The 14,567-nt window shown below is 44.0% G+C and overlaps 1 protein-coding gene across 5 annotated transcripts in view; it reads right to left on the reverse strand.

The window, feature by feature from the left end:
- meis2a (Meis homeobox 2a) overlaps positions 1-14,567 on the reverse strand; it is a 79,981-nt gene that overhangs the window by 42,543 nt on the left and 22,871 nt on the right. For 4 of the 5 annotated variants that reach the window (XM_026152673.1, XM_026152675.1, XM_026152676.1 and 1 more), the window contains exon 9: positions 3,674-3,819. In XM_026152673.1, coding sequence (XP_026008458.1) covers positions 3,674-3,819 — 146 coding nt within the window. The remainder of the gene's footprint in view (positions 1-3,673; positions 3,820-14,567) is intronic. The other variant, XM_026152674.1, reaches the window with a different exon arrangement.

Genomic DNA, 14,567 nt, shown 5'->3' on the forward strand with positions numbered 1-14,567 from the left:
ACATTTCACTTTTCAGTCAAAACATAGCTCATTAGTCAATACTTGTACTGGTGTTACATTTAGGATGATAAAAGCCAATTATACTAATAGCTACATTTAAATACCATCTACCCATACATAAACATTTCAGAGCTGAACATTTAGTTCTACTTCACAGTCCAAGGACTCTCTAAATGACTAAAGGATATATCACTTCCCTTTCAAGGAGCCCAGGGGACCAATACACCTGGCTTAGCAGCTTAACAGCATTTCCCAAAACACCCAGGCCAAAGGGTGGCCCAGCACAGAACTTGAGACGCTTGATGCTCTAGTTGGCTACCTACTTGCTCGTCTGACTGACCGCTCTCCCTCTCTCCTACGATCCCTCACTCCCTTGTTTGAGTGCACACACTTAAGGAAAACTTTCAATTTGGCCCCGATTGCTCCTGAGGTTCCTTATTTATTTTCATAGGTGTTGGAGACTTTACACTAGTCAAAAAGACAAGGCCAGAGCCCAGAGAGGTATCTTTGCATCTGAGTGCTTCCTGTTTTCATTGCTAGGCCAACCCTTGTCTTTACAGGGGTTAGTAAGGGTTAGCGGGGGGTTAGCAGGGGTTGAGAAAGAAGGAAGACCAGGGGCGCCAAGGGGCTAATTGTAAAATTTAAAGTTTGCTTTTGCTGAGCACAAAAGGGCATTACCATTGCAAAGGTAGGAAAAAACTCCCATCACTGCAATTTTACAAATCTGACACGTTCTCTGAAATCTTTCTCTAGCTACTTATCTGACTCTCTCTTCCTATCCTGAATTCTGTGGTCCATGCTTCTGAAGTGCAGCAGAACATTTTACCCCTAACAGTGAAGTTTACCTTTCTGATAACATAATCTCCCTGTAGTATTGAAAAGCTTATACCAACAGTCTGGGATTTCCCTTCCCCTAATGTGGCTGGAAGACATCCAGAACCTCATGGTGAGGGAGGGGGGGTATTAGAGAAAAAGAGTGGGAGGGAAGATAGAAGAAGGGAGTGGAGAGACAGTCTGACCCTCTTCTGCCAGCTAACACCAGCTGATCTGTTCAACACTCTGCCAATTGCATATGGAGCATTTAAGGTTGCCAGCTCTGCAGTCAATACGCATATGGCCTCGACATAAAAGAGATCAGGGTTATCGCCGCCTTCTCTGATTGTGCAATTGTGAAGAACTGTCTCTGAGATCAATATGGTGCAAAAACTGTACTTTCCCCTTGCCTGGGAAATTGGCATACTGAGATTAGCGGTAAATATGACTTCAAGTGAGGTTACTTGCTATATATGACCGTCATGAAGGAAACAATCTTGTGAGTTCTCCCATGAGAGTGTGAGGTCAGAGTAAAGCAAGGGAGGGTGGGAGGGGAGAGGCAAAGGGCAATTTTGTTATACTGAATCTAAAAGCCAACAGTTGTTACTACTGGCCTGTGTTGTTTTTTTGTGTTTGAAGGGGGTCCTGTCCTTTTGAGCTTTTCAGAAGATGTGACAATGGCTGGATGTTGAGAACATATGTAGAGAGACCCCTGCGGCTCATGGAAGAGGAGCTCCATGCTGGCCCCTCAGTTTGAGAAAATACAAGCCCGCTCCTTTCACTCCTCACCCCTCAGTTAATGAATGCGTGAATGGCAGAATGCCGCTATAGGCCATTCAGGGGCCAAAGTCCCCAAGAATTCACCTTTGCACAAATGCATCCAGCTATGGCAAATACATTTGCTTAACAAATTAAAAGAAAGAAGAATGGTTAATGGGTGTGAGTGTGTGTGTTTGTGTGTGTGTATGTGTGTGTGAGCAAGAGAAAAAGAGCGAGAGAGTTTATGGGTGGGAGAAGTGGATGGTGAGAAGAGAAGGGGGATAATTCAATTAGCCGTCTTCCTCAGCAGAGAAATGAAGGCAGGTTAAAAGGGAGGGATTATTATTTGTACAAGACTGGCCAAGGCTTTGCACAAAAGAAACAAATAAAGATTGGATAACATCTACAAGCAGGGTTTGTGATAAAGGGGTGAGAGGGAAAGGGGAAAAAAGAGGGTCTGAATTAACCAGCGTTCTGAAAAAATGTGCCCCTCCTTTGCTCACCGCTATTTCAATTCAAATTTAAAACAATTCTAAAGATAATTGGCAGGGACTCTTCCAAAAGGTCTGTGCAGAAGCTGTATGGGGCTTTCATCAGGAAAAATGACCAATCTTGAGAGAATTTCTAGCCTTACCATAAAGCCTGTGTATATAATTTGTTATTTTGTTGTGTTTTAATGACACACAAAAAAACAGGTAATCTTAACAGTATTTGAACATTTTTCTTTCAACTAACAGTTAGTGGTACTCAAAAGTTTAATGTCTGATTGAAGCCTGGTCTGTAGCATTTGGTGAGAGGTCTCCAGTCAGAGAGCGATGGGAGCCGCGAACAGCTGTGAAGTCATTTTGATAATGATGAGAATAATAAGCGTGCAGACTGGCGTGGTGGAGCCGCTAAGGCCTGCGAGGCTCAGGGCTTTGCTGTTGCAGCTTCACTGCTCCTGAATAGATAAAAGTGATTAAAGCACTCCTGATTATCCCTGACCAATATGTAATGGATTTACAGCCCTTTCAATTAGGCTGTATTTGCTGGCTGCTTATTACTTGGGCTTTTGGTTAGGTAATCAGGGTACGGGGCTTTGAGCTGGGAGTGGGCACTGTGGTGGTGGTGGGGGCTACAGAGTGCACAAAGGGCACATGACCCTCTTAAATGTGCGGATGTTCTAAAAGACTCTAAACTAAGGCTCCTTTACTTTCACATTCTCTCTCTCATTTCTTTTTTTTATTTTCCCCATCCCCCTAAACTGTCCATCCATCCCTGGAACGGGGAACCGCAGCCTCAAGCAGCTTATGTGTCCCGGCGTCGCCACCTCCTTCTGAAATCTGACCTGTGTTGCAAAATCAATACAGCCTGATGTTCTGATAATGTCCTGACATTAGAAAGGGAGAGGGGACATGTGGACCACCCCGTTTCACTAAGAAACATACTCACGGGAAAATAACGGTTGTGATTTTACAGTTTACATTTAAATTACTGTGACATTTAGACATATGATCCAAGACTCTGATCAGTCATTGTCAGAGATTTCTGACAGAATTGTACGGTAAACACTTTCCTATGGAGCTATGGAGAAGAAATAAACTAACACATGTCAATTTTATCGAGAGATAAGTAGATTAAGGTTCCCTTATTCCACAGAAAGACTGATTATGTAAAGAGGCCTTCAATTCCACATCCTACTTCTTTACACAGCTACACAGTCGTTCTCTTTTATTCCCCAGTTGTTTTTTTTATCATGCTGCTTGTTCAGGCCAGAGCTGCAGTGCATCTCGTACTAGAATAAATGTCTTGGATTGCTGGGTCTTTTCTTTCTTTCTTTCTTTCTTTCTTTTTTTTTTTTTACAGAAAGTGTGCTGAGCAGAGTAAACAGCCCAAACTGATTAGATTGACCTGGTCACTGTGTCCCTTTGACATGTGGCTGACAAGTGAGCATCGCAGCAGCACCATCACTCTCTCCCCACTGCCTCAGTAGCTACTGTGTGACAGGTGCGTGTGAGTATGTGTCTTGAATGTGAGTGTCTCTAAATGTTTATTTGGTTTGTTGTGTTTTTTTTTTTTAAATAATATAGACATATCTCCAAATGATAATGGTTGTGCTTACCGTGAGATGCTGGAACAGCCACGCCCTCATGATGTTTGTGGCCACCTTAGGGAAAATGCCACGCTTTTTCTGCCTCTTCTTATCCTTGTCTGGATCATCGTCATCCCCTGTGCCAGGCGATGCAACGCTGTTGTCTAAGCCATCTCCTGGAAAGAAACCAAACCCAGGGTTAAATAACATCCCCGACCACACCACAGGCTCAGAATACAATAGCAAAAAAAATGGAACAGAGGTATACAGTCAAAGCTGAGTTTAAGGCTCATGAAAGATGGATAAAAGGACAAATACCACAGATAACTTTGAAAGAACTGGAAAGTGCTGCACTAAGGCCAAACGAATTTCCACAGCAAAGCCAGTGTTGTGTAGTGAATATATGGAGGTAGGGGGATTTAGATGGCCTTAGACGAAGGGCTGTACAGAGACTGAGAGGTTTACATGGAAGCCTCGCAGAGCTGCTCTATACCCCAGAGCACGGGAGGGGAATAGGGGTTAATGACTCTAATGTTATGGTTGGACGCTGAAACACTGGGTTCCTCATTCCATTTTTACAGTAGGAGGAGATGGAAAGAAAAAAAATGGACACAGAGCCTTCAAGTACAGAAGAGACATGGACTCATGTCATTAATTCAATTAAATTTGCATGCTTGACATAATGTAGAGCATTTTTTCCCATCTTTTGATGAGGGCCAAAGGGGACAGGATGGAGTTATGCAGATATGTACTGTAACACACAGAAATTCATGAATTTAGGACATCCAGTTAAAGTGCGTGGAAGTAAATGTTATTTGGGGTGGTTCATTGTTGCACTTCGATGCACATAATGGACTCTTCATCGGCTTCCCGAAACCCTGAACAACCCCACCCCCAAGCTTCCGCCACGAGATTAGCATGACCGGCCAGCGGCGGCTTTGCCTGCATTAATGTCCATCAGCGTTTGATTTCACAAGGGAAGCGTGCACATACCCGGGCACGATTTCTCCTTTAAATTGAAGTTTCCATCTTTGTCCCTTGCCTTTTCCTTGTTCGTCTTCCTCGGCATTAATTGTGCATTAGCAAAAATGATTTACTTTTAACAGTCATAGTTATTTTTTCTTGCCCCCGGGCACAAATGCCTTGAAAGCCTTCCTTGAGGGCATCTAAATTATGTATCTGAAAAACTCCTCCACTAAGGAAGAGAAGGACCCTGACATTCTCAAAATTCAGACTCATATGTCCTCCTGTTTTTGGAGAGGCATCAATCACAGCCACCTATACAAGCCTTAATCTCGCATAAATATTTGAACTAATAACATTAAAAAGGGGGAAAGAAAAAGGATCCGACTAGTGGCGTAATCTAATGCAAAATAAATGAAGAATACAAGGACAGCGGGGGCCCGCACTAACTACTTTTCCCAGTTTTTTTTCTTCCCCTTGTTTTTGCCTCTCTTTTTCTTCTCTGTCTTGCACAGTGTTTTCCTTCCAGATCATTAGTGGAGAGCCACACGAAAGAGGAAAACAGAGAAGTGCCGACTTTGCGCTCCCTGTGTGAAGTTAAAGAAGCAACAGTCCTTCTGAAGGACACATGGGAATGGGGACACAGGCTAGGGGTGTTGTAATTGTAGAATGGGCATTCATTAGTGGCAAATGCCATAAATCCCAGACTAAGTACGAATCCTTGTTCAGGAAAGCTTAAAACAATAAACTTTGGTCTGGCCATAGCCCTACCCTGACTGTGAGGGGCTTCCTGAGAAATGTGACCCAGACGGAAGCTAAGTCTAACTCCCTGAGTTTGCTTCCAAACTTCAATAAAAACACAACTAGTGAGCTGTGAATTTTAACCAACTCCCTTTTGTTTCACTGCTTTTGAGCTTCACTGAATAATGTTGATACACAGTTTGCTGTTTGTTTGTATGCCGCTAGGTTTTGTGTTGATTTTCGAGCTACTCTCCAAATCCCTCTCCTGCTGTGAGCAGTCAGGCTCATCCAATAGAACCACACAGTGGCCAAAAGGCTGGCAGATTAATTTTATTGACGTTTCCATTTTCACTGCAATGCGATAGCCTCCCCCCCGGCCAGGGCCAGAGCGACCCGTGCGTATTTACAGACTGACCTGTCACTTCATTACCCAGCATGCTCGCTGCCTCCTGCCCTAGCCCGCAAGGATGAAACCAGACTCCCGTGCTTTTCAGCTCCTCTCTCTCTTACATGTGCACGGATGCTGACATGTGTCCACAGATCAGGCATGTGGCATTCGAGCATTCATTCTGTGTACAGTTTAAATACAAACTGTGTACAGCTTTTGTATGACTTCAAATATGTGAAAATGTGCACACAGTAAATAAAGAATAAAGAAAAATCAAATGTGGACAGAACATGAAAAGAAAGAGCAAAGAAAGAAGAGAAACAAGAAGACGCAAGAAAAAAAAGGAGTAGAAATAGAATAAAGAAGATCCAACTTGCACAACCTCATTACATCTAAAGGAGGGCTGGTGCTTTGCATCCACCCCCACTCCTTTCTTATGAGCGAGAGAAGGAACGCTGCAGGGCAAATTGTCCCAAACGCTAATGGCTTCTGACTGTTCCCTGGCAACTCTGCCATTCTAACCTGTGTGGATGTGCACTCTGAAAAAAAAAATCAGGAAAGAAAAAAAAAGTGCAGAGCAGGGGGATGAGTGTCCCATCATCTGGCCATGTGACACAGATGGGGGTTGGCTATTAGGAGGCAGTCGAAAGGCCTAGGGGAGCTGAGGTGCTGGAGTGTAGCCCCAGGCACTTTTGGAAAAGCAGCGCCCTTGGAGACAGAAAAAAGACAGCCCCCCCCCCCTCTCTCTCTCTCTCCCACTCTCTCTCTGTCTTCCCTCAACCTTTCCTCCTCCCTCCTTTTCCCTCGCTCACGCTATCAAGATCTTGACTTAAAGTGTCTGCAATGAAAGTTTCTGTGCAGATTTTCAGATGCACGCAAGTGGAGAAGGTGCAATCAGGCAAGATGGAAGACAATGACCGGACGCGATCAGGGCGAGAGAGTGAATGAGTGAGCGCACTAGCAAACAAACAAGCACAAGTCCAAAGCACATTACGCTCGCACACATTCCCTCTCTCATCACCAGTGGGTGGTTATTAAAAATGCATTCAGATATATCTCCTTGTGAGTAAATTGGTCTCAGGGCTGAGCTCATTAACGGGTCGGGATAGGACTGTAAACACACTGCAACTTGGCTTATCTAATGCTGGCACATTCAGGGTCACTTCAGGATTTCTTGCATCGAAAATTGTAAAGTACAAAGTGTCCTACAGTCTCTGCTTAGAATAGGGCAGACTTCAGTGGACTTTTAATGACTTTAGAGCAAAAGTTGTATTGTGTCTAGTAGGTATCCTGCCCCTTAGGGACCCACTAAGGTCGAGTCTGTCTTGTGTATATGACCATGAGTAACATATACTGCAGCTATCAGTATAACAAGAATGCCCTCCCTCTGCTGCTTTGCCGTTTTCATATGCGTGAATAAATAATGACTTGTCAATAGCTGGAAAACACATTCAAATCCAGCCATGTTTAGTTATCACATAACACTCCAGAGTGGTCCATATACCATTAATAATAATACCGTGGAGCCTCTAGACAAGCTTTAGATGTTGTGTGTGTGTATCATTGTAAAGGCTGTGCAGTGATTTTGCACTAGGAAGTCTGGGCGTTTATTTCAGGGTAATGAAGCAAGAGTGTAGAAGCAGTGGCTTATGGAAGCTGTGGTTAAAGTGACTAATTACAACAGACCCCCCACGCCCCCTGTCAGCCCAAACTAGTGAAGCGTGTTCACCCAAGCTCACCCAAAAAAAGGGGGGGAAGAGAAAAACTCATGAGGAGAGTTAGATGGAAAGAGGAGCAGATGGATACCAGAAGCTTGGAGTTTTGCTGCTTTAGGAGCTTCGCTGGTCTTAGCACACCATAGTGACCGGGCCCTACACCTCTCCCTCCAACACCCTCCTATTACCACCACCTCTATCCATGCAGGCTTGGCCGCAGAGAATGAAGTGAAAAGAAGAAGGGGGATTTAGAGCCTCCCTTTTCCCCCTTTTTCTCCTCAACTTTTCAGCCAACATAAGCGGCGTTTAGCACATTCAGTCCCCCAAATGGCAGCGAATGAGAGAAGCAGTGGGGGCTCCTCTTTTGTCCGTCTGGTTACCCCTTTTATTTACTCTGGATTTACGGAGGGGTCTTTGCTGGCTCTGGGACCACATGCTCTTGACGCACACACAATCTCTCACATAGGCACATACACAAACACATAGAAGCTCTATTCACACTAGTGGAATGGCTATTTCTCTGCTTCTCTGTGCCGACTAGGGATTACAGATCATCTTGCTATAACTGCAAGCTAGCAATATGGTTTACATTCATGTGAAACACAACGCAAGTGCTAACAAGTAAAACACGACTGCCATACCGGTTAAACACACACACTCAAACTTCCAACTTTTAGATAAAAGTAAAGCATCTGTGAATTTGTGTCTTCATGTGACCACACACCACAGACGCCATATGGTTTACTGCACTCATTCAGATCCATACAGTAGATGAGGGCTCTAAACTGAACTGTTTTAGTGTGGCTGCACCACTGCAGCCAGTGTTTTACGCTGATTATTTCCTGATCTGTGCTTAAACAAGCAGCAGCCCTTGCACTGGACCATAAAACAACAGCTTAGTAAACAGCAAGCATGCTGACAAATTGGTAGCGCTCAGGCCGGAGTCATTAACAGCCTTAAAACCTGTCAGAGCAATTACAACAAACTCTCTCCTTCAGCAAGTCCCCCTGCCAAACTCAGATGTCACCATCCGCCTCCTCTTTACCACCCCCCGTTACTGCCAGGACACTGGCTAAAGGTGAATTAGAAAGCACTACCATTTTTCCCCTCTCTTCTTCTCCAACAGCCATGACACCCCAGAGAAATGAGGACAAACCTCCATCTCAAACACAGCTGTATCTGCATCCTGGGGGCTACAACTGAGTGGTTCCTTTTGCATGAGAAATAATGTGTAGTTGTCTCCCCTGAAAAACACATCATTAAGTGTTCCCTTAAATGAAGTGGAATAAGAGCTTCTAATTAGATGTTTTTTTTTTCTATGTGTGGGGAAGCGAGGCAGTCAGGCAGTAAGAAAGGCATGGAGAGAAGGAAGGAGGGAGGTGGGGGCGGGAGGAGGGATGTCAGGGAGCGGTTGCTCAACAACTCCTGTACCTCTTCCCCTCCCTCCCATCTCTGCCCCCTTCTCCAAGCCCCCTAACACTGCCATCAGGCAGATATCTCTCTGTCATCCCTGGAATGCTGGAGATAACTATCGCCTCTCCACCGATAGAAGGCCTCTCTCCTCTCACAGGCAGAGAGTTGACCCTACTCTGCACATCCCTACCATAGAGGGTGAAGGCTGAAAAGGGGGGGGGTAGGTTGGGAGGTAAAACTTGTTTTTAAAAGCCAGTTAGACTATTTTACCTTTTAACCCAAAATATGGGCTGTAGCAAAGCCATTCCAAAGCCTTTTCAGCCTTACTTCTATAGCCAAGGAATCATAGTTTGTCCAGAAGCAAGAGGTAGGAGGTGGGCCAAGCTGCCTGATTACAGCTTTTTTTTTGTCTATATTCGCTGCTTCCAACAGTTTTTTATCATTTCATAAAATTCCAATCTGTTGAGAATGTACAATACAACCTGATACCTGCAACAACAATTAACTTTTTCCCTCATAAACCGGGACTGAGAATCATACAAACAAATTAGGCCTCCCTCCTAAACTCTTCAAGTTCTCTGCATATTTATGTCTATATGAACACACAGCAAACATGCTGCCTTTACATAGATGTGAGTTATATATAAAAGAACGCATGTCAGCTGCGACGAGGCTCTGCCATCCAAATGGGGCTTTGAGGAGGAAAAAAGATCCGAAGAAAAGAGATGGAATAAAGATGTATAAAAGAAAGGAGGCAGGCTGTTGCAGATGTCAAGACCCAATTTGCATGAATGGCAAAGGGCTAAATTGCAGGGGATGGGGGGATCTACCCTCCACCCCCTTACCCTGCTTTTTTTGGGGGGGGGGGACTAAAAGGGAGTTGTGATGCCCATGACTGCCCCTCACTCAGCAGACAGGGATCAGTGGCTAATGAAGGGCTTTGGGCCTCCACCAGATATTTCACACTCTCTGCTTCTCTGACAACTCCACCCTGCTCCCCCCTGCACTCTAACACTGCAGAAGAAACTGCTGCTGCTCTTCCCTTACATTCTGACTTGAATGGGGCTAATTGGTCTCACAGGTAATCTCGGTTCATCACTCGTTTCTTCATAAACAAATTTACAAACCTGCCACTGCATGAGTCCAATTCTCGCTTATGTCTAACCAGACTGCTTCTGTCTTATCTTCTTCTCTTATTATGATACACTGAAGCTATTGTTAGTCTTGGGATTGTATATATTGACAGTGCTCAATAATTTATCATTTATACAATAAGATGCACCCAGAGAAGCATACCTGCATCTCAAGATTTGATGCAGCATTAAATATTAAAGAAGAAGTGTTTACCAAAAGTAATTAGGGTACAGTGAATAGAAACAAACATGAACAGTAGTAAAATGAGGTGCCCTCACACATATGCTTCCTAAAAAAATTACTAACTTGCTCTATTTTGGAATTAAAAAAATTTAAAAGCAGGGGAAAAAATGAGAAAGAGCAAAATGAAAAAAGGAGGTGGAGACAGTGCCGATACTTCATATGGCTCTATCTGCTAGTAAAGAGTAAATGAGTAAATGCTAGTAAATAGATTTCTAATCCCCTCTAGGAACTATTGTATATCAAAGTCTTCTACATAAACCGCAAAGAGCAGCTGTATGCTGGTTGCCAATTTAACTGAGTGTTTTTCTTTCTTCCTTTCTTTTTGTTTTTCATTCAGAGCAGCTTACATCGTTTCAGGCAATGCATGATAACAGCATAAGCAGTGATTCTCTACCCTCAATTACAACTTAAAACCAAACAAACTTGCTGTTTTTAAGCTGAAGAGGAGGTCAAGTCCTTGCCACACCTGATGGACAGTGGCATCAAAGAGTTCAACAAAGATTGGGGGGGGGGGGCTTGTCTATATAGAGCTGGGGGTGGGGATGGAGGGTGGAGGGGTTGGTAGAGTAAATGAATTAAAAGGTTTATAAATCAACAAGTCAACCATCAGATTGCAGCCTCTGCTCAGCAGCCCTCTCATCAGCCAAATGCCAAGTTTTTTTTTCTTTCCTCCTCGCTCTCTTTTTTTTCCACACAAATGTCCTGGAGGCAGGGAACAAAGCGAGCAGAACTGATTACTGCACTGTTGCTCCGCTCCGACAGTCTAAACTCTGTTTGGCTTCCTAATGAGCTCACTAAAAACCCAATTCATCACCCATAACCCCTTCTCAACCTGCCTTGAAATCTCCCATTATGGGGAGTCAAGGACAGTCCGTTTACAGGCTTTGGACCAGGGTCAAGGGCTGCGATGGGTGGATGTCAGTGGCAGCGACGGCAGAGCTGCCAAGATTATTTTGAAACAGGGGATACTTCCTGCATGGCTCCTCTTTCCATACACCATTCATTTCATTCTAATTCACCTTCTCCTTTGATTTTTATTCTAATGTTATACACCAAAAATATATTTTTTAAAATATACAACAAGAATGTGGTATGCTGTTTTTCAAGTCTTACACCAACTTCTCCCATCTCTTATTCCCCCCTCCCCATTTCACAATACCAGTGGTGTCTCAGTCTTAGTAGAGGAATGTCCGGCTTGATGGCTGCAACAGCGGGAATGTCCCGTTCTAGTCGGCTTTCGCACCAGAGATTTCAAATTTAATACCCTTTCGTCCCATCCCTGCAAAGACAGGAATTTGGTGGGAAGGGAATGTAGTGGGGTAGGGGTGGGGGTATAAAAGAGTGCAATACAGTCAGTGTATTAAGGGCAGGGAGAAAGGAGTGAGATGAATATTGTAGGTAAATGACAAAGAGCTGAGAAGGTAAGGAACGGGGTAATAAGGAAGCGTTTTGGTTGGAAGGAGGGGTCAGAAAGAGAAAGGTGGAGGAGGAGGAGAGCAGCACAGGGCTGGGGTAAACTCCCACAGTTCCTCATTACATGGAGCTGAAATGATCCTCCTGACACCTGAGCTGTAACCAAGAGATTACAGAATTGATGAATCCTTGGTTTAAAATGCAGCTGTTTTATTCTGCTTTAGTAATTAATTCTTTTTCCGATAGTATATTGATTAAGCGTAGCCCCTGATAAAGTTCAAACCGAGAGAGATCCCTCCAGGGTTTTGGGTTGGCCTGCTCTAGAGAGCCAATGAAAACTTCCTCCCTTCACCTGCATCTCTCTTTCTGTCAGAGCAGTTTACCCTCATAAATTAGTCAGATCTTTGTGGAGTGAAGATCTCGCTAAGTTGATACTTGCTTTGTCTGCCTCTTGCTGATACTTCACTCTTGTTATTATCCAATCACACCAACACAAATGCAGATGCCCTTACAGACAAGTATATATTACACAGCTCACCAAAACGTTAATTTGAGAGTTATCTTGTGCCGTACTGAGAGACAACACCTGTCTATTGATTACTTAGGTTCATTTGCCCTCCTTCCTTGGCTCTCACTCTCACCGAGCGAGGCACTCGTGGCATACTGAATGTAAGTATTTTTTTGTTTTGTTTTTCACTTTTTCGTTTTTTCACAAAACTACTCTTTCATTTTTTTTTTTTCATCGCTGCATTTTCCATACAGCTGTGAGTGAGAGTGTGATCAACAGAGGGTAGAACGGATCTCTCCGGGGAGTCAACTAGCAGAGAAATCAGATACAGCTTTACAAGAGACTCAGCCGCTCATGTCTTGTCAAGACCCCTCACCTAACGGCTTCTTTACAAGTCAATAACCAGGGCCTAGTGTCCTCCACTGGGCCTTGGCACACATTCACCTCATCCTATAGGAAGCAAAGGTGGGGAGGGGGAGGGGGGTAGTTTCAGAGCCTTTTTTTATTCTTTATTTTTTGCAAATTTTATATGAATAATGCTAGATTTTCAATTTGAAACTCATACAGACAGATGCTGTGGTGGAACATAAAATATAGACCCCCTCCCCCCAGACAACGGCGTAATAAATAGTGACAAATAATTGGTGATCTCACGAAAAAAGAACAGACAGAATCCTTTTTTTTAATATTAAGAACTAATGAATGACTGAATGAATTATGTAGGGAGGAGGGAAAGATAATTAGAAAATGGAAGTAGTGCTTAATACATTTACAGACTATTTCCTTTTGTTAATGGGACCGCAGCACGCGCAGAGAGGGTTTTGACGAGGCTAGTACTGACTGTCCGCCCTGCTCCTTAAGGTAAATCCAGCAGGTCATTTCATTAAGGCCCAATTCCATGGTGCTAATTTTGATTTTAGGGGCTTGACAGCTGTTGGAAGTGGAAATTGCGATGGTACGATGGTTGAGAGAGGAGCCTATTACGGCAGTGAAAAATACAAATTGCAAAGCCACTTCAAATTGGTGCCAATCTGCAACGCTGACCCACCAAAAGTCACACTTCATCACAGTCTACGTGATGTTAGCTGCGTGTAAAGACAGAATAAGAGCCAATTACTGTTTTTTTTAAGAACCCCCCCCCCCAAGAAAACAAACAAACAAACAAACAAAAAAAACCCAACCTACATATACTTTTCAACAGTAATGTTTTCCTTTGTTCAGTAATAGTAATAAGAAAGGCATCAACATATGTATTTATTGAATGTGTGTCCCACAATTTTGACATATAGGAACTGTCACAAACTATAGCTGCAGGAATTACTGAAATGAACTACTATCACAATTATTGCTGATTCAGCAGTTTCATAAAGGTAGGGTTGTACTACAGTGTTTACGCACTTTCTATTTTCCTTGAAGCTCAGTGCATACTTTTTGTTTACCTATCAATTCTCCCTCACATAGCATGGTCAACAGATGGACGTGACACATGCTTTGAGCTCCTAATTGCCTTGCCTCACAAGTTAATATGCAGCATCAGAGCTCCAGAAGGAAGGAAAAAAGCTCTTCGTCTGATGCTATTAATTAGCAGTGTTCTATAGCTCTCAGCTTTTTGAAGCTCTCCATCTCCTTTTGTTTTGCACTCTTTTTTTCTTTTCTTCTTCTTTTTTTTGTGGGGCCTCGCTATTGACTTTTCAATTTTCCCCTCACATCCACCCACTGCAATAGCAGTAGCGCCAGTGCTTCTAGTGTGGTAGCCAACCCAACAATACCCCCAAGCCTACTCTCCGAGACGCTGGCTGGGGAGCCCTGAGAGCCGGGCCAGGCCTACAGCTCCCACCAGCCCACCACTCACTCCCCATGAGACCAAAATCAAAGAGAGAGGCCCTTAAAATATAACCATGGGTATAATGAGGGTGCTCCAAAGAACAATAAGCATATACACCAAAGGAAAAATGAGAGTAGGAGTACAAAAGAAAGATGGAGAAAACTATAGGAATGTTGGCTCGCAAGTGTTCTTGAGAAGTGAACAGCATTGAGAGGATGAGGGGGGGGAAAACACAACGCGATAGTGTGCTGTTGGAGAGAGGGCAAAGGGCCACAGCCAGTGGTGATGGTAGCCGGGGCCACGCATCTATCCAACCATGTATCTGAACCCGAAACAACAAGGGGGTTTGCCGCATGCCTCTGGAGCCGAAGGGAGCCAAAGGGAGCACGACTAATTTCTGCACAACAATAGGGCTGGATGAGCGCCCACACAATGGCAGGTGCTTTGAATAGCAGCAGGGCCCTTGCAGCGGGGATCTTCTCTCTCACTCCGAGGGCTTGGGCTCTGGCTTGTGTAACCTTTCATTTTCAACCAGGCTTCCTTTTGACTCATAAAGGATGAAAATGATCTCATGGGGGGCC

This window comes from Astatotilapia calliptera, chromosome 19, assembly GCF_900246225.1.
Source record: "Astatotilapia calliptera chromosome 19, fAstCal1.2, whole genome shotgun sequence".
Classification (NCBI taxonomy): domain Eukaryota; kingdom Metazoa; phylum Chordata; class Actinopteri; order Cichliformes; family Cichlidae; genus Astatotilapia; species Astatotilapia calliptera.